Source organism: Alligator mississippiensis, chromosome 11 (genome assembly GCF_030867095.1).
Source record: "Alligator mississippiensis isolate rAllMis1 chromosome 11, rAllMis1, whole genome shotgun sequence".
NCBI classification, from domain to species: Eukaryota; Metazoa; Chordata; order Crocodylia; family Alligatoridae; genus Alligator; species Alligator mississippiensis.
This window is the reverse complement of record NC_081834.1, coordinates 48420394-48446642: the sequence shown is the minus strand read 5'-3', so window position 1 is coordinate 48446642 and position 26249 is coordinate 48420394. Positions and strand designations below refer to the sequence as shown.

The following is a 26249-nucleotide window of genomic DNA, read 5'->3' as shown; positions in this document are numbered from 1 at the left end:
ATGTACACAAATGAAAAGATGACCCCACCGACACTCAGGAAAGAATGTTGTTGACACAGGAAGTTAGGAACAGGGAATAAGAACAGGCACGAAGTTAAAGTAAGGTTTTGGAATCAGGGTTATCTCCAAGCTTACTAAAACACTTAGGGGTGATTCCTATTTCACTATCAGGTGCCAAAGTGGCTAATTCATGGTAGCATATAGGCAGCTTTTTGTACTTGCCTACAATTTAGTCTTTCTGCTGATTCTGTGCACACAGTCAATTTTTTCCTAAGAAATAACTTTTACCTTTTTAAAATGTTGATAAGTGATGGACTTGGGTAAGCCCTTTTATATATATTATCCATTCTGTTGGTACCAGGATCAGGACAATCCAGTACCAAAGAGTTCATAGCAAAATCTCCGTGTAGCTCAGGTAGTATGTGGCTGGCACCCCCTCTTCAAATGAAAAGATGCTAGTGGGTGTGAGTGTGTTAGCGGGTATGAGTTTACCTTCCTCCCTTACAGAGCAGGGCAGAGAAGACCTGAGCTGAGACCAGAAACACCGAATGATGTTTAACTCTTTACGGATTTAATTTTACAGTACAGTGTCAATAAACATGTAAAGCACGTACATATGTATATATAGATATAGATATATAGATATATACTATTTACAAATATAAGAGTATAAAACCAGTAAATCTTACTAAATGTAAACCGAGACAAACTCAGCTGGGTATGGCAGGAAAAGGCACTGTAAGAGCATAGGCCATGACCCTCTTTGGTCTTCCAGTTAGTATGCAGCCCCTACCCTCAGCAGGCCCTCCAGGCAGCCAGCAAAGGAACACTCGATGGTAAAACACAGGTTAGACAATAGGTGAACAGACAGAACCTGGCAGAGATGAAACTATAGTCTAAACATATGTAAGTGAGATTACATTAATAAGATTCAATACATGAAGATAACCAGTACAAAGAAAGCAAGTATTGAGTAGGGCAGGGGATGTCAGCCAGGGATACATGTACCTCCAGGGTACTTGGAAAGGTGCTAAGGGGACAAGTGGGTGGGCAGGAATGAAGCACTGCCTCGCAACACCCCACACCACCACCTCCCAGGAGCAGGGCTGGGGGTGTTCTCCTCTGTGATATGTGCAGGTGCCGGCTGGCTAGGCAGGCGGAGGTGGCAGGGGGGAGCTCACATGCAGTGGCCGCTGCCACCGTCCACCACACCATACCACCACTGCCATGCATTGCACATGCGATTCTGCAGGCTGCTGATAGGGGGTGCATGACTAGCTGGGTGAGAGGCCCATCAGCAGCCCATGAAGCCACACATGCAACCAGCCGCTGCCATGTGACTGGCCGTGTGATGTCCAGCCACTACCACCAGAAGGAGTACACTCCTTAAAAAAGCTTGAAAACCCCTAGAGTAGGGGATGTGCTAGCAGTTCCCCTAGCAAGCTAAATACAGCGGATCATAATCATTTCATAATACAACATTATGTACACAAATTTACAGTAAGGGTCTCAACAATATAAGGAACAAGGACAACAACAATGGTACAGCAATTATGCCTAAAAGAAGGAACAATACCGGGGAAAAGAGCAAGTTACCATAAGAAACGCCATCTCCTTCCTCAAGGCCACATAGCTAGTATGATGCAGTAACTGCAAAGCCACCCCATGATGAACGGGGGCCCTTAACTCTCTCTGCCAAGAAGGAGGTTGCCCCCTTCGCCCCGCCACCTTCATCATGGGGCTTCCCTTTGTTCACCAAAAGGGGAGGGCCCTTCTTCCCCTGTGGAAATCCTCGTCTCCTCCCCTCCTAAGAACTGCAATCCCCTTTCTGGGTAACTTATGACTTCCAGCAGTTCTGGTGGGCCTGGCTCATCTCTCTCTGTCTCTGTGAGTTGGCTGTGGGGCTTCCCTCCTTGTTGGCATGGTTGCTCCGTTCTGCTTTCCACTTCTGCAGGAAATCCCAAAATGCCTCATGCAGCTTCCTGGCCTGTCAGCCCTCTCAGGCCCCGTGCACTGCTCTGCACACCAAAGGGGCTCTTGCCTCCTGCAGGAATAGGGACCTGCACTTCCTCATGCAGCCACGCAGTCCCATCAGCTCTCCGGACCCACAGTGCACAGATCCATGCACCAACACCGCGGCTCTCTCTCCACAGTGGGGCTGGGAGCACCTGCTCATTGCTTCCCACTCAGTGGAGGCATCTTCAAGTAACTTCTGGGGCAACTCCTCCAACCTGATGGTCAGGTCTACCAGCTCTTCTGCCACCCCATTTTCATCATCCCTCATCAAAGCCACCCATGTGCTGGGCACACAGGCTTTTATCCCTTCTGGAGGCTCTGTTCCACTATTGAAAATGGACCAAGGGGAAGCCTAACAGGTTAGTTCCCCCTTGGGTCCTCTTTTTCACCTCACACTTTGGTCAGGGCAGGGCAAGCCATCCTCCTACTTTTTTTTTTTTGATTTGTTGGGGAGAGAAATGCCCCCACCAATCAGCCTGAGCCACCCAGATCAAGCCATCAAGCTGGCCTGCTGGTGAACCCTTGGCCAGCCTGCCACATCAATAAATTAGATCACACCACAAACTAGAGACTGAATATCCCAAATTATATGCCTACAGCTCCTAAAATATCCCTGGTTCTGGGAGGAACCAGTATTGTGCTTACAATGGTGTAATATGGAGACCCAAACTTACTTTTATTGCGTGTTTCCCATGGCAATTGTTGAGTTTCTTGCACATGAAGACGACTGCCGGTAAGGACCATGGCATAGGTGTTCTGGCCTAATGTGAAGGCTGTTGGGAGAAGGCAGAAGCTATGTGTGGACTCCAAATCTATGGCCAAGTCAGAGATCAGGAATCAAGGACTTAGCTACAAGGTCCTTTGGGGAAAACCTCAGGCAGAGCCCCAGGCAAGGTTCAGGAAACACGAAGTGAGCAAGCAAAGCAAAGAGATTCCAAGAGCCGGAGCCAAAACACGCAGGCGAGCAGGGTGAGAAGCTGGAAACCTAGAGTTGAAAACCCAGCAGGATACAGAGAGCTTACCACAGCAGATCTACACACAGAAGTGTCGTCTGGCCTGCAGCCTGCTGCCACAGCTGGACTTTATTGAAGAGACAGCCATTACCAGCAGCCCGGCAGGAGGCCCTAGCAGTGGCCAGTTGATTCAATAGCAGAGTGGGGCCGACAGTTAGAGCCTCTTTTGTCTAGGGAATTAGTCCAGGCTGGGCTGCCTATTAGGGCCCCCGGCACTGCCCCAGTAGTACATCCCCACCACTGTCACACATGTTCAATGCCCTCTGGTAACCTTTCCCTGACCTTGTCCTCATAACTAGGGACCTACCAAATTCACAGTGGAAGTCTTCTGTGCAGCTCCCTTAATCCTGCAGGGTCCCTGGCATGTCCCGTCTCCTCCACACCCCTCCCCACACACTGATTGGGAGAGGGGCCCTGCCAGTCAATCCTGATTGGCAGGAAGGCCAAAGTTGCAGTATTAAATATGGTGCTGTTTTTGCCTCCCAACTGGTCAGCCACAAGCAGCAGGGCCACCAGGGCCCCTCCGCCAATCTGCAATGATTGGCAGGGGGTACACAAGGGAACCTGCAAGATTAAGGAACTGCTGGACAGCCCACTTATGCAATGAATTCAACAGGTTCCTGTATGTCCAGGTAGGTTAAGTTCAACATGAACTTTTTAAGGACCACTCAGGACAAGAGTCCTGGTTTTCCATGGGAACATTGCCATCATTTTCTGGCCATGCAAACCAAAACACATGGACGCCTCCCCTGAATCCCACTTCAGCTGTATCAAAGGAACAGTTACCACATATGAGACCTGTATACTCCCAGTACGTCATAGATACATTAGCTTCAATCTTGCCATGCTCACTCCCTTGCACTGGGCCACACCAGCCACTTCAGGCCTATGGCCACCATGCTGTACATGTGCACAGGGGCAGAGGAGTGACTCAGGATCTCTAGCACTGTGCATGGCTCTGGGGATCCTCTCCTCTGAAAGCTTTTTCAAACATTTAACACCCAATGTCTGCAATACAGGTGTTGCCCCAGGTTTTTATGGTCTCCAGTGGCCTACTTTGGCCAATATGGCCAAGATTATTACATGAAGGATCCTATGTCTCCCCTCTCTGTCTTGATATTCAGTCTGGGGTCACTGTTTCCCTGAAGCCACATTTCAATTCAACAACTTTCCTCTTCTGGGAACCATGGCTTGGCTAGTCTCAGAGCCAGCTCCACTATCAACATGCCCATCCACCATTATGCATGAGGACCACAAACACAATGGCCTCTTCTTTGTCACCCACACTCACAATCCAGGGGGATACACAGGCTGATCTTATAATACATTTCCCTTGGTGACATTGTAGAGATTTCAACATCTCAGAAGGAGATCATAGGGATTTCTTCTCAGGGGCAGATGGAGGAATGCTCTATGTCAGGGGTGTCCAAACTTTTTGAATGTGGGGCCGGATCATGAACTTTTTATCACCGAGTGGGCCGGTGAGCCAAATTCAAAGACCTTACAGGAGGCGGTGAAATTCAGCAGGTGAAATTCTATGGTCTGTGTTACACCGGACATCAGACTGGAGGAGACAGAATCTTACAAGGGTGCCACAGAGCTTCCCGTCGCTTCCACCTTTAATGGGGTCCTTTTGAGTTATAAGAACAAAGATTCTTATGGATGCACAGGATGGATGCACAAAGCTTCTAATGGTTGCACAGGAAGAGCCAGGCGAGGGCCGTGATGCTGCAGCCCGCACGTGCCAGGCTCTACAGATACAGCAGCCTTGGGGCAGGGACCCAGGCCACCCAAGCCCCCTGCCCCAGGCCCCACTGTGCCTTGCAAGCCTGCCTAGCGGCTCCCAGCCTGGAGCCAGCAAAAAAAAAGAAAAGAAAAAAAAAGGGGCTTCCTCTGAGGGAGGAGGAGGAGGCGGAGGAAGCGGAGGTAGTGCAGCAAGCCCGGGCCTCCGCCGCACGCTCACACGGGGACATGTGAGCCAGGCACGGGGCAGCGCCCAGGCAGCCCCCAGCTGCAACTTCTCCTCCCACTGCCAGGAAGATGAACCATGTAAGTGAGCATGGAGCGGAGAAGGCACAGAGGCCCTGGGATGATGCCTCCTTCTCCCCAGCCACAGCCCCAAGGGGCAGAGCCAGGTGCAAGTGGTGATTTAGTGCAGAGGAAGTTGACCAGAGAGGGTCTGGCAGGGTTTCGTCCCCACTCCCCTCACCCCGCATGTGCCTGGCCGTGCTCCGCTCACCACCCACGATGCTGGCCAGTGCAAACTCTACCCGGGACCGTCCTGCACCTCACCAATAAGCCGCATTTTGGTACCGGGTACTCCTCTTCCCACACACACCGCGTCGGCAACGTCAAGCTGATGCGGTGCATGTGGGAACCTTGTCCCTTCCCCAACCCTTCCGCAGTCATTAGGAAGGTGCTGAGGGGCTGGGGGAGGGACAAGGGGTGGGAATGAAAGTAAACCGTGTTTACTTCCATTTACCATCGCAGCACCGCGGGCCACAGAAAATGCCTTGGCATGCCATATGGCAGCCCACGGGCTGTATGTTGGACAAGCCTGCTCTTTGTGAACCTAGCACATGGGGTTCTTCATTTTTTAGGTAAAGTTGGGAATATGGAGATAGCCAGCCTTCACAAAATTGTTTCATTGCTACTTTGAGAAGGAGCATTCCTATTAACATTTTTCTACATCTTATTCATTTTTAATGAAAAATTCCTTTATTTCATTAATATCCTGCTTTCATTTTGTCGTGTCTACCCATCAGCTCCATTTCTTCCAGTCACAAAGAAAGGAATATTGGACACGGTTTTGTTTTCATTTACTGCTCTGCATTCTTGCCATCGCTGTAAACCTTGAAAGCTTCCTGTTTCTCCCTGTTGCCCTTTTCCATGACATCTGGAATATATCAAATCAATTTATTTTACAAAAGGCTTACATAGATTCTTGGGTAACAGCCATTTTCATAAATAAAGCTGCTAAATAGAACAGGTTAATCTAAAATTTCTGCTAAATAGAACAGGTTAATTAGGGAGGCTGTTATGCAGGCCAAGGCAGAGATGGAGCTCGGGCTAGTGACCACAATTAAGGATAATAAAAAGTCCTTTTTCAAATACATACGAAGTAAGAAGATGGCACTGGGTAGCATGAGGACACTACAGGATGGGCTTGGCAATCTGGTGATTGCAGCAAAGGAAAAAGCACGCAGTGCAAATTTGCTGACACCCAGCTGTGGGGCGAGGTGGGCACACTGAAGGGGAGGGACAGAATCCAGCTAGATCTAGACAGGTTACAGAGGTGGGAGGATGAGAATAGGATGGACTTCAACACAGACAAGGACAAGCTGCTTCATCTAGGGAGAAGGAACCAGCAACACACTTATAGGCTGGGGACACCCTTCTTGTCAATACAGTGGCAGAAAAAAGATCTTGGAGTCATTGTAGACTCCAGTATGAGCATGAGCCACCAATGCAAGAAAGCGGTCAGTAAGACTAACCGCACTTTGTCGTGCATGTACAGATGCACAACAACCAGGTCTAGGGAGGTGATCGTTCCCCTCTATGCGCCGCTGGTCAGGTCCCAGTTGGAGTACTGCATCCAGTTCTGGGCATGGCACTTCAGGAGGGATGTGGCTAGCATCAAGAGGGTCCAAAGGAGGGCCACTCACATGGTCAAGGGGCAGTGGGGCAGTCCAATGAGGAGAGGCTAAAGGGCCTGAACCTGTTCAGTCTCCACAAGAGATGGCTGAGAGGGGATCTGGTGTTCATTTACAAACTTACCGGGGGGACCAGCGAGAATTGAGGGAGGCTCTGTTCCCCCAGGCATGACCCAGGGTTACTAGGAAGAGCGCCACAAATTGTTAGAGAGAAGGATCAGGCTGCCAAGCTCTGCAGTGGGTTCAGCCACATGCAAGTCTCCCTCTCCCCGTCACCTGGGCAGGCTACAACTTCTGTCAATCTTGCTGGAAGTCTCTGCACTTCCCAATCCACTTTCTGAGGGCATGTAAGACATCCCTGTTTCTCAGGCTGTAGATGAGTGGATTAAGTACTGGGGGGACAATGGTGTAAAACAGAGACACAATCTTGTCTTGCTCTGGTGAGTGGTAGGAGCTGGGTCTCAGGTACATGAAGATGCCTGCCCCATAAAACACAACCACCACAGTCAGGTGGGAGGAGCAGGTGGCCAGAGCTTTCTGCTGTCCCTTAGTTGACTTCATTCTCAGGACCCTGGAGAGGATACAAGCGTAAGTGGCTAGTATAAGGGAAGATGGGATGGGGAGCACGACAACGCTACTCACGAACACCAGAGCCTCATATCGAGAGGTGTTAGAGCAGGACAATTTGAGCAGGGCTGGGACCTCACAGAAGAAGTGGTCAATCTCTTTGGAGCCACAGTAGGGGAGAGCCAGTGTAAACACTGTGTGAAACAGGGCATTTACTGATGCTCCCATCCAGACCCCAGCTGATAAAAGAAAGCAGATGTTCCTGCTCATGAGGATGGGGTACTGCAAGGGGTTGCAGATCGCTATGTACCTGTCATAAGCCATGACTGCCAGGAGGAGGCACTCTGATACACCCATTGTCAGCACAAGGAAAATCTGAGCCCCACAACCAGCTGGAGAAATGGGGTTGCCTGGGATCAGGAAGTCTGCTAACATTTTGGGGACAATTATCAGTGTCTGACAGATGTCCATGAAGGCCAGTTGTCTGAGGAAAAAGTACATGGGGGTGTGAAGGGAGGAATCCACTTGGATTAGAAGTATGAGAAGAGCATTTCCAGACAAGACAGCAATGAAGGCTAATAAGATCAAGGCCATGGGGAACATGTGTACACTGGTCCGGCTCAGGAATCCCAGCAGAACGAAGTCCACTGAATAAGTTTCATTCTCACTCTTCATTTCCTCTCCACACAGCTTTGCCTGAAGTCCTGGACAAGAACCAAATGTCTGGTGGAATACGCACACACGTTCTACTGGATAACACTCATGGAAACTGAAGCAGCAGGCAGGATTTCTTCTCCTGTGGAAGAAATGGAAGACATTATGGTTAATAAGACAATAGCCTCACTTCCTCAGGAACTATGTTCATTTAGGGTAAAGATTTCCTATTATTAGCCTAATATTTCTATGTCCAGCAGCAGGCCTCACCTACAAGTGGTTTAACTCATGGTATGTCTGTGCTCCTGACATAGAAATGATTACAGCAGGGATTAGCAACCCATGGCCTGCAGGCCCTTTGAATCTGGCCTGATGATTTTGGGGCATTGGTGGCATTTGGAGGTGGGGGACACCTTCTTCAGGTGCTCTCCCCAGGCTGTCTCGAGGACAAGCACCATTTGTAGGCGTTCTTCTTGTGGCACAGGTGGAGATTAGTGGCAGTGGTGGCAAGGTGCTTGGGTGCCCACCTCCAACCTGCAGTAGGTTATTCAGGTTTGCAGCTGGAAACTCTTACCTACTCTTCAACTACTATGCTCTACAGAGATGTCATAGCTAGGGTTAAACAAGTTAATTGGAGTCCTGGTTGCAATCTAGCCATAGCAGTGAGGAAGTCAAGGCATGCCACCTTCCCTGCCCAGAAGCAGGGAAAATAATCAGTTCCTGTGCTCCATGCTGGCAGTAGTACCCATATAGTACTTGTGCTGCTAATACTACCTTGTTACACGTGAGTCTGACTGAACTCGATGGGAAACAATCTCACCGAAAAAACTAATGGCAAAACATTTCACAACGATTGAGTGTGGCTCGGTCATTCTGGCCATTCTCCTTTTCCATCACCACCAGCAGTGACATATATCATGAGTAACGTGATCGGTAGCAGGAGAAGAAGCACTTAGCAATGCAGACATGGCACACGGGAGTATGAGGAAACACGCTCTGTCCCAAACACCTCACCATTTACCAAACTCTAAAAAATACCCCATAGCTGCTCCCCAGCCGTAGCGTGTGCTGGGCAATTAATGGGACAATGAATGCTCAAAAGTATCTACAGTGAAAATATTTGCAGAACAAATCCTAAAAACTTCGGTGAGAAAAGAATGTGTGTATTTGTTAGTTGAAAATTTAGTAGAGGAAAATATCTATGGAAAGCCTGAAGGGCAGTTTCCCATTTAAAGGAATGGTTTTAACAGAAAATCTTCCACCAGCTCTGAGTTTTTAGTGCCGGTTTTTCAAATGCTTGTGTAGGTATCCCATAAAAGCATCTGAATTTCAGAGGACAGGTTCTCAGCTCTTTCTGGACATCATTATACAGTAATTCAGGCAGCCAAAACTGACCTAGGACTAGATGAAAGGTAACAGCTAGTGAGATCTTCTGTAGGCTGTTTCAAAAGGAAAAGAAAAAGAAAAAGAAGGAAAAGCTACAAAAATATCCTGCATAAAATAAAAACATTATTTTCATGTCAAACAGTGAAACAAAGCTATTCTTAGGTTGCTAGAACTAAACCTCTTAAGGAACATTTCTCACCCTGTTCCCCACCCCAAATTAAAATATTAATTCAGAAAATCTCAAGTAACTGGCTGAATGCTACACAGTGCAAAACACTCTGGAAAAAAGCCTGGCTAGGAGTGGTAGATACAGCATGATGACCTTGCTATGCCCTTCCTCTGATGTCACAAGCCAATGTACTCCGTCACAGGTGATCTTGCTAGCCATGGCTAGCCAGCGTGCAGCCAGCCAGCCTTGGCGTTTTAAACTGGGCAGGTCTGGTTTTGCCAGAATGCTTCTTTTCCAGTGTTGACTGCAATAAGTCTACGCCCTGGGAAATTGATAAGGCAAACCTGATTACCTGATTGCAGTTTTGTACATCTAATAGACTGATATGTGGTAATTTTATCTTGTAAGCTTTTTAAGCCCAGCTAAAAACTGGGGCTGAAGTGCTCAGGTATGCCTCAGAAAATCTCTTTTCAGGCAGGGACTAAATATCCTTGCTGCATTGCCCCTCTGCAGGTGAACCAAGGTCAGTGTATCTATGAAACCTATACCCGCCATACACCGTTCACACAATGCTCAAAACACAACCTACAGCATGTAGTCTCAGCAACACCAGTAAGAAGTTATCTTGCCTGGTTGGCTGGCCACCTGCTGGAAACCTATATGACCCAGGAAATTAAACATTGTTTTCAATACTAATGATTTTGTGACTCTCTTAGGTTAATGGATATTTTTTTTAAATCAGCAGCTCACTATGCTTATCTGTATTGTCTTAGCAATTGCCTATGGTTTGTACTCCAATATTAGAAGTACTGTTAAGATTTCTTTGGCCCTTGTTTTGGACTGTGTGCTCTTACTGCACCCAGCTTCTCAAACCATCCTTGGTCTCCAGAATCTCCCTTGGGCTCTGCAGTCCTCAGCCTCGGTGCCTGTTTTCCTTCTGACCGAGTGAACTAGAAACGCTAGATCTCTATAGCTACTGAACTTTGTATGTACGACAGAAAGATAATTAGGATTTAGCCCCTCACATGCCAAGCTAGAGACATCGGAAAGTGTTGAAAGAGTGGAACCATAATTTTGTATTTGGGAGAACACAGCCCCTAAGTCACTGTGTGATATGGAGTTGTGAAGCACTTAAAATGAACAATCCCTCGTACATGGTGTGTTTTAAAGTCATTACAAATGGAAGTATAAGATATGGTATTATACATGTATATTATTACTCCAGCTCCTACCTTTGTCTAAGGTAATTTGCATCCTTGCAGCCTCACAGGAAAGCTGAGACACCTTACCAGGTGAGACCTGCCTGCCCAGAGGGTTATTCCATCTATCGACTCCTCTGTGAAATCCTTTGAAATATGAACTTTCATTTCTACCCAGCAGAACTTTTACAATCTTTTCTCTGATTCCTGATGAAGGGTGTTTGTGCCCAAAAGCTTGTAATGAAAGATTTTTTTTGCAAATATCTTGTTGGTCTAATCAAAGACATTACATCTGTCCATGAGCCCTGACTGATGTTATTATGTACTACAAATAGTTTATGACATGCTATGTTAGACTAAATCTCTCTTTACCTGACATTTTAAATAGCCCCAAGAGTGGCCTGGGTTAAATCCTGGACCTGCTAAGGTGAAAGACGAATTTGGAATTGACACCAGGAGAGATGGACTTTTACCCCTTCTTTGCAAACATTTCCTCCTCCTTTGAAGTTCATCATCATACGTAGCTGCCCTGACAGGAATAATCTGTTTTCATTAAAAATTTCCACCTCCCAATTCTTAATTGTATCATTTCAGTCTTTATCACATGGAAACAAGTACATTACAGCACATTTGTAGCTATGAAATAAAATAAAATTTATTTTATTAGTGGTACTATTAGTAGAAGCAATAATAATAAAAAGTAAAATATACATGACTTTATTGAAATGTAATACCTGAGATATATTTTGAGAAACATGTATATGCCAATTCTTCTGTCATTATCACATGGGGATCTTTAAGAAGAGAAACAGTGCTGTTTGTAATAAAGATAAATCTGGTTTTAAGAATCTTCAGCTGTATAAAATAGGACTAGAAGAAAACAGTAATCACTTACCTTGGTCTCCTTTATCTTTTTCTGTGATGACTTCATTAAGAAGCTTAATCTTTTCTATTATATTCCTAGACTGTTTTCTTTTTCCAGCCTATTGGTACATTTACATTTGCAAGAAATAAAGAGTTACGAGCTCAAAAGCAAGTACACAAGAAATCCACATACATCTCTTTTCTTGCATGGCATTCCTTTCATATAGGGCAGCATTAGCTTTCTAAGGAAGCAAATTAACTTAAAAAATTCCTCAGCTATGAACTCCATTTCAGTTTTGACATTAAATTATATAATACCAATTCTTGCCCAGAGCCTGAAAACATATTTTTATAAGTTGAAAAAAATGCAACATGGGCAATAGATAAAAAGGATCTGAAATTAGTCTTAAAGAAAGACACTGTACACTGAGTAGAGAGACAGCAGAGCTCTTTCAATCCTGCTTCTGCAGATAGCTCAGTAAATTAGGTAGTGGAGAGAGGGGAGCACATGTGTCATATAAACACAGTCTTCATAAAAGCTAAGTCAAGCTTGTGACCATTATGTGGCCAAGCTTGTGGCCATCAACAATAGCTTTGAAATCTAATGGGACCAAAATACACAAACTTTCCCACACTCTGGGGCTCTTCTCCCAAGTCTCTAATTTACTTCTCCTTTCAGCTCCAATAGGTGATCTGGCAGACTTTCCTCCATTCAGGTATTTGAAAACTTCTTCAGGTAGAGGAGTTTTTGGTTCCTAGTACTAGAAATTTGTTACAAAATAAGTGCAACTACATGAGATGCTTTACTGTGAAGCAGTGTATTTTGCTGTGCAGTTAACATATGCATCTACACATGCACATAGTTACTGTACAGTAACCCTTCCTAATAGTATGTTTCCTACCTGTAAATACAAGTAGAAAATTTACTTGCAGTTACTAACTGTGCAGGAGCACTTGTCTAGACACCAGACTGGGAGCAAATCTACTCCTGGTCAGTCATCCCCCAAGGGGTGGGAGATTGCTCCCTCCCCCATGGAGCTGGCTGCTGCCAGGGAGGGCTCTTCCACTGGAGCCCAGACAGGGACTATGTCCTCCTCCCCAACCAGCAGGGAGCTCCAAGACCCCTGCTCCAAGGTCATGACTGTGGAGCAGAGGCTAAGAAATCCTTATCTCCCACCCCTTGTTTCACCATCACAATTGGGGAGAAGGGGGTTGGGTGATCCTTATCTCTTAGTGCATGCTCCATGGTTGCAGGGCTGGCATTGGGACCGGTCCCACTCTCATGGAATTGGTGCTGGGAGATAAGGTTCAGGTCCACGGCCTCGCTACCAGCTGCCCCACTGGTGGACTGGACAGGGAAATGGGTCCTGCCCCACCCCTGCAGCTCTTTCCAAGCCACGCACCTCAATCAGCCATGCCTTGGGCATGCCCCTGACCAGGACAGTTCCCAGTGATTGTGGGGTGGGGACTGGAGAGCCTGTTCCTCACCCACCTCTGCGATCTAGAAGCTGGGTGGGGAACAAGCTCTCCAGTCTGTTCTCCACCCATCTCAGCTTCATTCATGATCATGAAGCTGAGCAGGAAACAGGTTGTCCAGCCCCTGCCCTGTGAACTGTCCTGATCGGGGCAGGTCCCAGCCCCACAGCCCACTTGGGCAGTCGAGGCATGGGGCTTGAAACGAGCTGCAGGTGTGGGCCAGTTCCCAGCCCCCTCCCCTGATCCTCCAGTGGGGTAGCTAGTAGGGAGCTAGCTAATCACCTCAGCAAATCACTAAAGGTGTGGGGTGGGGGGAGGCTGCACAGGGGAACCTCCAAGGCTAAAGGAGCTGCTGGGCAGCCCACTTCCAGCGTGAATTCTGTAGGTCCCTGCTCATGACCATAGAGAGGATACAAGGAGAACCAGAAAGGATTGCTGCATGTCACAGAAGTGCCAGATTGCTAATAAAAGGTCATGCCTGCTTTCTTCCCTTTTGGCCAGATGCCTTACCATTGAACTGAGCCATAAGGAAAGTTTGGTATGTGACCTCAGGCCAAGAGTCCTAGTTTTCCATGGGAACATTGCCATAATTTTCTGGCCATGCAAACCAAAACATCTGGATCCCTCCCCTAGTTCCCACTGCAGATGTGTCAAAGCAACAGTGTCCATGCATAAGGCCTGCATACTCCCAGTAGCTCATAAATGCATTAGCTGCAATCTTGCCATGTTCACTCCCTTGTGTTGGGCCAAGACACCCTCTCCAGGCCTCTTGCCACCATGCTGTACATGTGCACAGGAGGCAGAGGTTTGACTCAGGGGCTCCGGCACTGTGCGAAGCTGTGTGGATCCTCTCCTATGAAACCATTTTCAAACACTTAACTCCCAAGGTCTGAAGTGCAGGGGTTGCCCAAGGACTGTATGGTCCCCAGTGGCCTACTTTGGTCAGTGTGGCCTAGATTATTGCAGGGAGGATCCTATGTCTCCCCTTGGTATTCCAAGACTGTCTGGTATTTAGTCTGGGGGCACTGTTTAACCCAAGCCACATTTCACTATAACTACATTCCTCTTCCTGGAACCATGTTTTAGCTAGTCTCACAGCAGCTCCACTCTCAACAGGCTCATCCATGAGCGTGCCTGAGGACCACAGACACCAAGGCCTCTTGTTTCTCACCCACTCTCACAGCTCAGGGAGACACACAGGTTGACATATAACACATTTCCCTCTTCAACGTCACCACTCAGAAGTAGTTCATGGGGATTTCTTTTCAGGGGCAGATAGAGGAATGCCCTGTGTGAACCAAGCACATGGGTTTTTTTGGTTTTTATTTAAAGTTGGGAATATGAAGGCATAGCTGAGCCTTCACAAAATTCTTCCGTTGTTTCTTTGAGAACTAGCACCATAATCCCAGTCTGATAGGAAAAATGTCTAATGTAAAAATATTATACATATTGACCAATTCAGCTGTCAACATCTTATTTATTTTTAACAAAAACATCCCTCATTTGATAGATGTCTTGCATTCATTTGTCCTGTCTACTGACTAGCTCTATTTCTTCCAGGCACAAAGATAGGAACGTTGAGCACCATTTTTTTTGTTTGCTGCTGCATTGTCTCACCATGGATGTAAAGCTAGCGAGGTTGTTGTTTCTCCCTGTTGCCCTTTTTTGTGATGTCTTACATAAATCAGATCAATTTATCTTATGTAAAGCATATACAGATACTTGGTAAAAGCTTTTTTCATAAAGAAAATAAAAATCTTTTCTCCTAAAAAGAAAAGATTAGACTAAATGGGAGTATTTCTTCTTCTTTCTAAAAAACATGTTTTCTACCATTGGCCTTAGTGAAGCGAAGCTGGTGGAAAAACAATGTAAGTGAGACAGGAGCTAAAGTACAGTCCCTCACTCTTTAAAAAAAAAAAAAATATTCAGAAGATCTGCATCTAAGCATTTATGATCATAGGATCCTATGACCGTAGGAAAGTAGGGCTCATGAGCTCACAAGACCTCAAAGGTCACATTTAGCCCAGCCTCAATGGAGTGAAACCAGTAGAAAAAAGAGTCATGTCCCCAGTAGGCACAGAGAAAAGCCCATCTCCCTATAATGACCCTTCAGGTATTTGAAGGCTGCTGTCAAATCCCACCTCAATCTTCCCTTATCCAGCTGAAATAGCCCCAGTTCTTTCAACCTTTCTTCATAAGTCTTTTCTCTCAGGTCCCAGATCATTTTGTGGCTTCACAGAATTGGTCCATTTCTTCTTTGAGAACTACCACCATAATATCAGTCTGATGGTACAACTGGCAAATACCACAGGTGAAAGAAATAGTATCACTATTAACCAATTCATTTGTCAAGGTCTTATTCATTTTTGATGAAAAATTTGTTTCTTTGCTGAATGTCCTTCATTCATTTTGTTCTGTCTGCCGATCAACTCCATCTGTGCCAGGCACAAAGAAAGGGACGTTCAACATGGCTTTGTTCTCATTTAACGCTTGGCATTCTTGCCATGGATGTAAACCTAGAAAGTTTCCTGTTTCTCCCTGCTGCCCTTTTCCGTGATTTTTTGAATAAATCAAATATATTTATTTTACACAAGGGTTAGAGAGATTCTTGGGTAACAGCCTATTTTTTTCAAAAATAAGGTGCTAAATAGAACAGGTTAATCTAAAATAGAGGTTTTTTCTCTTGTGTAAAAATTATGGCTGCCTAGACAGGTGCTCTTTGCAGTTCTCACTACAACGCCTTGGAGCAGATCCTATTAATCGCGGCTGCCCCGCATTGCTGCAGTGTCATGTGTATTAAACCCTGGCATGGTTTAAAATAGCCATTGGGTGCTTTACCTAAAACTTGTCAAACAAACTAGAGATAAAGCATCCTGCGGTCATTTTTAAATACATGGAAATTCATTATATGTGATGCTGCGGGGTTTTTTAGTAGAGTGGCTGTCCAGATGCCACTCTAACTAAAACACCCGCTCACGCCCCGTGTTCCACCTTTGACCTCAGTGGAGTGAATCTGGTGGAAAAACAACGTGAAGTGAGACAGGAATCAGACATAAAGTACAGTGCCTTGCAGTGGTTGGGAAGATCTGCTTCTAAGCACTTAGGATCATAGGCTGAAAGAAACCTCACCAGGTCCTGTGGCCCATGTCCCTGCTCCAGCCACGTTCATCTCTGACTAAACCACTACAGCCAAGTGTCTGTCTTACCTGCTTTTGGACATTTCCAAGCATGGAGAATCCACAGCTTCTCTCAGTAGCCTCATCCCTGTACGACCACTCCCAATGGCAGCTAGTTCCCCCTAATCTCCACCTTCTCTTTCCCCTGTTCTGGCTTGTGGCCCTTGCTCTTAGTCCTGTCACTTAGAGCCACAAAGAAAAGCCCATCTCCATTCTCTCTATAATCACTCTTCATGTATTTCAGAAACTATTATACACCCCTCCCCCCCAAGTGTATTCTTATCCATCCTAAATAACCCTCGTTCTTTCATACCTTCCTCATAAACTTTTGTCCAAAGGTGAATTTTGGTTGCCCTTCCATTTGTCATATTTCCTGCAGGGGGGCTTGGGCCTTGTGCAGGGGCAGCATCAGGGAAATACAAAGTTTCAATCCCCCATGAAGTCTTCAGTGTTTGCAATAATTTGGTTAAATTTCCTGAAGCAGGAAAACACTAATGAACAGGGAGAATGGGTAGGATTTCCTCAAACCTCTTTCTAAGCGTTTAAATGATAAAGTCCAAAAGCCCATGACTCTCCCTAGGGCACAGGCTATTACGTGACTGAGAAATGTTAGCTTCCTTCTAAAAGATCCAGAAAACACTGCCAGTGGCCTTCGCAGTTTAATGAGACTTAGCCCATGGTAAACTCCAGCTTATGTCAATTTTGCTGGAAGTCTCTGCATTTCCCAAACAGCTTTCTTATGGCTCGTAAGACATCCCTGTTTCTCAGGCTGTAGATGAGTGGATTCAGTACTGGGGGGACAATGGTGTAAAAGAGAGACACAATCTTGTCTTGCTCTGGGGAGTGGTAGGAGCTGGGTCTCATGTACATAAAGATGGCTGCCCCGTAAAACATGACCACCACAGTCAGGTGGGACGAGCAGGTGGCCAGAGCTTTCTGCTGTCCTTTGGTTGACTTCATCCTCAGGACCCTGGAGAGGATACAAGAGTAAGAGGCTAGTATAAGGGAAGAAGGGATGAAGAGCAGGACAATGCTACTCACAAACACCAGAGCCTCATATTGGGAGGTATCAGAGCAGGACAATTTGATCAGGGCTGGGACCTCACAGAAAAAGTGGTCAATGTCTTTTGAGCCACAGTAGGGGAGAGACAGTGTAAAAAGTGTGTGAATCAAGGCATCTACCAACGCTCCCATCCAGACTCCAGCTGATAAAACAGAGCAGATGTTCCTGCTCATGAGGATGGGGTACTGCAAGGGGTTGCAGATTGCTATGTACCTGTCATAAGACATGACTGCCAGGAGGAGGCACTCTGATACACCCATGGTCAGCATGAGGAAAATCTGAGCCCCACAGCCAGCTGGAGAAATGGGGTTGCCTGGGATCAGGAAGTCAGCTAACATTTTGGGGACAATTATCAGTGTCTGACAGATGTCCGTGAAGGCCAATTGGCAGAGGAAAAAGTACATGGGAGTGTGAAGGGAGGGATCCACTTGGATTACAAGTATGAGAAGAGCATTCCCGGACAAGGCAGTGATGAAGGCTAATAAGATCATGGCCATGGTGAACTTGTGTACATTGCTCTGACTCAGGAGTCCCAGCAAAATGAAGTCTGCTGAAGAAGTTTCATTCTCACTCTTCATTTCCTCCTTATGTGGCTGTGTCTGAAGTCCTGGACAAGAACAAGATGCCTTGGGCAATGTGTGCACACTTCCTACTGGATAATACTAACAGCACCTGAGTCACCTGGCAGGTTTTCTTTTCCTGTGGAAGAAATGCCAGACATTATGGTTGATGAGACAATAACCTCCACTTCCAGGGGAATAGAGTTTACTTAGGCTAAAGATTTTCTACACTTTGCCCAGCATTTCTATGTTCAGCTGCAGGCCCCACCTGCATGTGGAATCGCAGTGGTGTACCTTGTGTTATACCTACACTGTGGAATTGAGCACAGCAGAGATTTCAACCTATGGCCTGCATAACCATTGAATCAGGCCCAAGGGTTTTGGTGGCATTTGGTGGTGAGGGGCACTTTGTGTAGGTGCTGTCCACAGGATGCTATGGCAAGTAATGCCGGCTGTGGGCATCCTAGTTTTGCCATGGGTGGAGACTACTTCCAGGTTCTAGCACCCACCACCTCCAACCTGGGTTAGGCTATTCCAGTTTGCATCTAAAAAAGGTTGCCAACCCCTGAATTACCCATGGCCTGCAGAAGTTTTGAATCTGCCCTGAGCATTTTGGGGCATTGGTGGCCTTTGGAGGTGGGGGGCACCTTCTCCAGGTGCTGTCCCCAGGCTGTCCCGAAGACAAGCACCATCTGTGAGCTTTCTACTTGTGGCACAAGTGGAGAGTAGTGGCAGTGGTGGCAGGGTGCTAGGGTGTCCGCCTCCAACCTGCAGTAGGTTATTCCAGTTTGCAGCTGGAAACGACTGCCTACTCTTCAACTACTATGCTCTATGGAGACATCATAGCCAGGTTTATAAGAGTTAACTGGAGTCCTGGTTGCAATGTAGCCACAGCAGTGAGCATGTCAGTGCATAATACTTTCCCTAGCCAGAAGCAGGGCAAATAAGGAGTTCCTATGCTCCATGCTGGTAATATAACCAAATAGGAGCTGCACTCCTAATACTACCTTGTTACGTGTGAGTCTGATTAAAAATGAATGGGAAATAATCTCACAGAATCACCTCAGTGAAATATTCCACAATGATGAGTGTGGCTTGGTTGCTGTGGCTGATCTCACTTTTCATTACCACCAACAAATACATTTATCGCTATAAATGCTAATTGCAGTAATAGGAGGAGGAGCGTGACCAGGCAGGAACTGGATGTCGGGGTCTGGGAAAACATTGTCTGTTCCAAACACCTCACTATTTAGCAAGCAAAACTGAAATAAAAAGCCCAACACCAAAAAGTTTCAGGGCCAACGTACTATTTAAAAAGAATGGTTTTAAAAGAAAGGTTTCTATCAGTTCTTCATTTTTAGTGTCCATTGTTTCAAGAGCTTAGACTGATTCTCCTTTATAACATCTGAATTTCAGAGGAGAGATTTTCAGCTCTTTCTGAATGTCAGAATACAGTAACTCAGACAAACAAACTAAAATAGACTAAATGAAAGGTACCACCTAATGAGTTCAGTTGCAGGTTGTTCAGAAAAGAAAAAGAAAGAAATAATAGAATAAACACAACATAAGATGCTTAAAATAAAAAAAAATAATAATTGTCATGAAAATAAGTCAAATGAAGTTATTCTCATGTTGGTGGAGCTCTGTGCCATATCATTTCATTTCTACCAAACCATTAATGAAATATACTTAAATATCAGCTCTAGAGTGCTTTTGATAAAAAAAAAAAACAAACAAACCTGTCAATCATTAATTCAATTAATGTGTGTGGATATTTTTTATTGGAAAAAGAGAAATGTCACTCTTTTTAGTGACATTATCCCTCAAAATACAAATATTAATTCAGAACATTTCTGGTAACCAGCTGAATGACACAAAGTTCAAAATATGGTGTGAAGGGCCTGACTAGGAGCAGTCCAGGTGCAAGACCTGAAGAATAGCTTCCATAAAATTAGGAACAGAAACTCCCTGAGCAAGAGAGAAGTTGCCTCTGCCCATTTGATAAAAGGCCACAATCTCACTGGCTTCTCTGTTTCTGCAGGGCAGTGATGGATCTATTGGATTAACTAGAGAGATAACGCCCTTGGTGTTCAAGTGGGAGGAAGATATGGTGACCTTGCTCTGCCCTTTCTCCAACTTCACAGGCCAATGCACTCCATCACAGGTGATCTGTGGCTATACGTGACTACCCAGCATTCGGCCAGCCAGCCTTGGCACTTTAAAGTGGTCAGATCTGATTTTGCCAGCTAGCTTTCTACTGTCCACTACAATAAGTCTATGCCCTGGGAAACTGGTAAGGTACACCTGCTTACCATATCAGATGGATGAATTGTATATTATTTAAAAATTGGCATGATAAGACTTTTTTTTCATCCGACAGCCTCATTTGTGGTAATTTTATCTAGTAAGTTATTTAAGCTCAGCTAAAACTGGTGATCAAGAGCCCTGGTTGGCCTCAGAAACTTTCCTTTCAGGCAGGAACCCTGATCCTTGCTGTGTTGTCCCTCTGCAGGTGACCCAAGTCAGAGCATTTGAAACCTTGTTTCTGAAACCTCGGGAAGAAGTTATTTTCCCTGGAAGGCTGTCATGTTGGAGACCCATAAGAACGGGTGACTTGAAGATTTTTTTCTCTACTAACAATTCTGCAACTCTCTTAGGTTAAGTCTCTTTTAAATTTTCAGCTCACTATGCCTTATAGTATTATACACTATGCCTGTATTGTCTTCATAATTGCCTATGATTTGTATTCCAATATTAGACATGCTATTAAGATGTCTGTGACACTATTTTTTTTTTTTGGAATGTATGGTTTTACTGGTCCTGGTTTCTCAAACCATCCTTGATCTCCAAAATCTCCCTGGGGCTCTGCAGTCCTCTGCCTCGGTGCCTGTTTCCCTTCTGGCAGAGTGAACTAGAAACCCTAGAGCCCTACAGCTACCAAACACTGTACATACCATGCAGGGACAGAAAGATAACTAGGAATTAACCCCCTTACATGCAAAGGTGGGGACAAGGAAAAGTCTTGAAAGAGAGGACCTGTAGTTTCCTCTGTCAGAGAGCACAGACCCCAACCTAAATGTGAGGTACAGGGTTGTGAAACACCTAAAACAAACAGTCCTTCTTACAGGGTGAAGGATGTGTGATATTAAAAATAGAAATATGTGATATGATATGTATCTATGTTATGATATACAGCACAGATCATATATGATATGCTATGTTAAACTAAATCTCTCTTTATCTGACATTTTTAGTAGCCCTAACAGTGACCTGGTTGAAATGCTGGACCTGTTAAGGTGAAAGGGGAATTTGGAATTGACTCCAGAGGAGCCAGATTTTACCCCTTCTTTGCAAACATTTCCCCCTCCTCGAGTTCCTCTGAAGTTCATCAATATACATAGCTACTCTGACAGGAATAATCTGTTTTAATTAAATACTTCCATCTTCCAGTTCTTAATTATACCATCTGCTTCTTTTCCACATCAAAAAAGAAAAACATTGCAGCACATTTGGAGTTATTAATAGAAAATAAAACCAAACACACATTATTAATATTAAGAGAAGTAATAATTAAAAGTAAAATGTATGTGACTTTATTCAAATGTAATACATGAGATATATTTTGAGAAACATTTACATGCCACTTCTTTTGTCCTTAACACATTAGGATCTTTATGGAGAAAAATGGTAATGGCTGTTTGTAATAAAGAAATATCTGATTCTAAGAATCTTCACCTGTATAAAATAGGACTGAAAGAAAACAGTAATCACTTACCTGGATCTGCTTTGTCTCATTCTGTGATGACTTCAGTAAGAAGCTTAATCTTTTCTACTAGAGTCCTTGAATGTTTTCTTTTTCCATCCTAATGGTACATGTACATTTCCAAGAAATAGAGAGTTATAAGCGCAAAAGCAAATGCACAAGCAACCCATGCAAATCTCTTCTCTTGCTATCATTACTTTAAAATGAAAGAAGTGGCTGTTCTAGGCATGGCATTCCTCTAGTATGGGCCAGCAGTAGTTTTCTAGGGAAGTAAATTAGTTTAAAGTCTCTCATGCATGAACTCAATTTAAGTCTCAAAATAAAATAATATACTAGTAGCTGATACAGAGCCTGAAAAAATATTTTATGGGTTGAGAAGATGGAACGTGGGCCATATATAAAAAAATCTAAAATCAGTCTGAAACAAAGACTGCCCCCACATTGAAAAAAATGGGCATTGTAACTCTATCAGTCCTGTGTCTGCAACTCACCGAGTAAATCAGGTAGCAGAGAGAGGGGAACAGACATATCATAAAAATATAGTGTTTTAAAAAGCCAATACAGGATTGTGGGCATGATGTCAATCTTCAGCAACAATTGTGAAATCTAAGGGGAGAAAAATACACAAACCTTCCCACACTTTGGGGACTCTTGTCCCAAGCCTTTAATTAAGCTCCCCAACGGGTGCTCCGGCAGACCGTTCTCCAGTCAGGTGTTTGAAAACTGCAAACTTCTTTTCAGAGAAATGTCTTAGTAACCTCTGTCTTCAGGTGGGAGAGAACAAAGCATGTCAGGAAGGACAAGAGACAGTTTATTTCATTGTTTGTTAAACAAAATCCTAGGGATAGGGCTTTTGGGTTTTTTTTTTTAAGTAGGAAATGTCATATTTGAATGTTTTCATTCTAACACAGAATGTCAAACCCCTCACTGTGTGATTTTCTAGTGGAATAAGACTTCTGGATGCTGACTTACTGCACATGATGCTTCTCCATCAAGAGCATTCGTTCCTGAAACATTTGTGCGCAAGACATCCCTCTCATATGCACTGTTCGGAATAGAGAATAAGCAAAGAAGCACAGTCTGGTCAGATAGGCATCTCCTAATTTGTTGCATGCAAATAGTAGCAGAAGAACAGGTCCAGAGGCCTCAGATTTGAACAGATTGCACACAAATGAGTGGAATCTATTCCTTGATTGCAGATCACAGAATCAGGTGCTTTATCTGAGACTGCCTGTACATTAGTCTAATGTGTATGAGAATTTATCTGTCGCTCTCCTTAGTTCTTTGAAAAATCTCTTTAAATTCTGCCAGAAAACACGGAGTCTAGGCTGGTAGTTTTAATACACTCTCACCTAAAGAAGATGATTCATAGATTCATAGATTGTAGAGTCAGAAGGGACCACAAAGGATCATCGTGTTCGACCCCCTGCCCCTGGCAGGAAAGAGGACCGAGGTCAGATGACCCCAGCCAGGTGACTATCAAGCCTCCTCTTGAAGACCTCGCAGTTAGGTGATATCACTACCTCTCTTGGAAGCCCATTCCAGGTTCTGGCCACCCTTACTGTAAAAAATGTCTTCCTAACACCTAACCTGAATCTACTCCCCACTAGTTTGCACCCATTATTCCCAGTTACTCCTAGGTGCTCTCTGGTAAATAGTGAATTTCCAATTCCCTGTTGTCCTCCCTTGATAAAATTTAGGTGGCTACACGGTCTCCCCTCAGCCGTCACTTGTGAAGGCTGAAGAGATCCACATCTCTCAACCTCCCCATGTAGGGTCTTTCACAGAGGCCACTAATCATGTGAGTGGCCCAACTCTGAACCCTCTCCATATTCTCCATGTCCCTGTTGAAGTGTGGCACCCAAAACTGGACACAGTACTCCAATTGCAGCCTGACCAATGCCACACAGAGGGGGAGCATCACCTCCCTCGATCTGTTGGTCATGCATCTGCTAATGCACAACAAGGTGTGATTGGCCTTGTTGATGGCCTCGTTACACTGCTGGCTCATGTTTACCTTGGAGTCAATTATGACTCCAAGATACCTCTTAGCCACTGAGCCGATGAGGAGGTCATCCCCCAACCTATAGGTGTGCTGGGGATTCCTCCTCCCTAGGTGGAGTACCTTGCATTTGTCTTTGTTGAATTGCATCCTATTTTGTTCTGCCCATTGATCCAACCTGTCCAGATTGGCCTGTATCTGCTCCCTGCCCTTCGGTGTGTTAATATTACCACGTAACTTGGTATCATTTGTGAACCTGGAGAGGGTGCTCTCCACACCCTTGTCCAAATGGCTGATGAAGATATTAAATTACGTCAGTCCAAAAACTGAACCCTGCAGGACCCCACTGCCCACCTCCTTCCAGTCCGAGAACAACCCGTCCACCACTACTCTCTGGGTGCAGTCCCTAAGCCAGTTGCTCACCCACCAGACTATATAAGTGACCACTCCACAGCCTGCAAGCTTCCATATGAGAATAGGATGCAAAACTGTGTTGAAGAAATTCTTAAAATTCAGGTATATGATATCAGCCTCAGCTCCTGTTTCAAGGCAGTGTGTGACCTGGTCAGGAAAGGATATAGGGTCACATGGATAACTATGTGTCGGGGGCGGGGACTTTCCCCACCAGAATGGCATACTTGTGTAACCCGCGTAATACCCAAGTATGCATTCCCCTCTCCTATAAAGGGAATGTTAGCAGGGCGGGGGCGCTGTGTGGGGCTTGAACTGCTGGCTGCATGTAATTTCCCTCTGGCCCCTGTAGAGCAAGGCCAGGATGCAGGATTACATTTATTTTATATAAATTTAATAAGACATAAATGTCATAAATGTAATACATACATACATACATACATACATACATACATACTTCATACATATATATATTAATATTATAAAAGCCTTAATTGGTCTGTCTGTTTGTCTGTCTGTCCATAAGGCCTTATTTGTGTTCTGATTGTCTGACAAACAGCCAATCAGAGTGCAAAAAACCATTCAGACAAGTGGCAGCGTGTCACCATGATGGCAGGGACACAGGGGATGGAGTTGGGGGGCCTCAGCGCACCCCTTCCCGCTTCTGTCATTGCTGCCTGCAGGGCCGAGGCACCAGTGGTGGGGGGAGGAGCGGGCCCGATGCAGGGTTGGGGGGCGGGAGGAGCAGGCGCACTTTGGCAGCAGAGGTGGTGGTGGGGGGAGGGGAGGGGAGGAGTGGGCCCAGGCCTGATGTGGCGGGGGTGGGGAGGAGGAGCGAGTGGAGCAAGGGGAGAAGCTGACCTGCCACGGCCGTGGGTAGGAAGCAGTGGGCCTGGCCTGATGCAGGCCAACACAGCAGTGGCTCGGGGCAGGGAGGAGCAAGTCTCCTCTCCCTGCACCACAGTGGTCCTGAGACAGCTCCTCCTGTCACCGCGTTGCTGCCGGGTTGGCCTGGGCCCACTGCTACCCCCCCACCACGGCGGCCTGGCTTCTCCCCACCCTCCGGCCCAATTCTCCCCTACATTGGGCCTCAGCGAGTGGGCCTGGACCCCAAGCAGGAGGTGGGAAGTGGGGAGTGGGCCCAGATGGGGCGGGGGCATGGGGCTCTCTGCCTGCTCCCCACGTCCCCCTGAGTCATTCTTGATGAGCAATTCACTAGTACACACACACACACACACACACACACACACACACACGACTTGCAAGAACTATAGGCAGAGTATATACATATCTATCCAAACTCTATAAACAGAAGTGGGATCCAAAGGGTCACAACAAGTGTCTCATTAAGGCATGCAAACGTATACTCCAATGGAATACCAAATTACAAAACATGAGGTGCAAGCTCACAGAATATGTGGTGCAGGGCCCAGGGGAAATAAATGAGCAATAGCAATGCCCCAGGAAAAGCAGGAGCCCTGGATGGAAGGAGGGAAGTGGAGAAGCCTCAGATATCTCAGCTGCCCTTTAACCAACTTGAATATCCCAACTGCTCATCATGGGGGGAAGACCCTCCTCCTCTTGCCTGGGAATCTCCTCCCAGGCAACTCACAACTACTCCAAGGGCCTGGTGAGGCTGTCCACATCTTTCAGGATGAGGTGTCTCTCCCCTTGGCGGGGGGGCTCAGCTGCTTTGGGGCTCTCCCAAACTCCAGCCTACTCGGGGGCCCTGTGCATCGCTCTGTGCACCTCTGGCCCTGCCTTGTGCCACAGGTTGGCGACCTGAGCTGCCTGGTGCAGCGCCAGGGTCTCGGCCTGCTCCTAGATCCTCCATGCACCGGCTGTGCACCATGTACGTGGCCCGTGCCAGAGTTTGGAGACCCTAGCCATCCCGTGCAGCTCTAGGGTTTTGGTCTGCTCCTTGGCCCTTCAGGCATCAGCTTTGCACCATGTACCCAGCCCGTGCTAGGGGTTGGAGACCCTAACCTCCTCATGCAGCTCTGGGATCTCATCCTGGCTCCGGACCCTCTGTGCACTGACTGTCTAGCCTTGTGCCCGGGGGTTGGAGACCCGAGCTGCCTCGTGCAGCTCCCGGGGTCCTGGACGCTCTGAGCAATCCTCGTGCACTGACACGGTGCTCCCTCGTGGTGGGGATGGGGGACATGGCCTCTTGCCACTTCCCATCTGATGAGGAGTCTTCAGGCTCTTCCAGGGCAACAGCTCTGACTCCCTGGCCAGTTCTGCCAGCTCTTACTTGTCCTCTTCTCTGTCCCTTGA

The 26249-nt window shown here is 46.1% G+C and overlaps 2 protein-coding genes across 2 annotated transcripts; both read right to left on the bottom strand.

Annotated features, from left to right (window-relative positions):
- Nucleotides 1-6979: 6979 nt before the first annotated feature.
- Nucleotides 6980-7924, bottom strand: LOC106738632 (olfactory receptor 2T27). The gene has a single exon (XM_019488538.1). The coding sequence runs from the start codon at nucleotides 7922-7924 to the stop codon at nucleotides 6980-6982; it is 945 nt and encodes a 314-aa protein (XP_019344083.1).
- An 8945-nt stretch (nucleotides 7925-16869) lies between these two features.
- Nucleotides 16870-17814, bottom strand: LOC132244043 (olfactory receptor 2T27-like). The gene has a single exon (XM_059714967.1). It carries the CDS (start codon nucleotides 17812-17814, stop codon nucleotides 16870-16872), a length of 945 nt encoding a protein of 314 aa, XP_059570950.1.
- Nucleotides 17815-26249: the final 8435 nt, after the last annotated feature.

Excerpts from the sequence above, each read along its gene's own strand:
- LOC106738632 (XM_019488538.1), bottom strand. The coding sequence starts at position 7,924 with ATGAAGAGTGAGAATGAAACTTATTCAGTGGACTTCGTTCTGCTGGGA.
- LOC132244043 (XM_059714967.1), bottom strand. The coding sequence starts at position 17,814 with ATGAAGAGTGAGAATGAAACTTCTTCAGCAGACTTCATTTTGCTGGGA.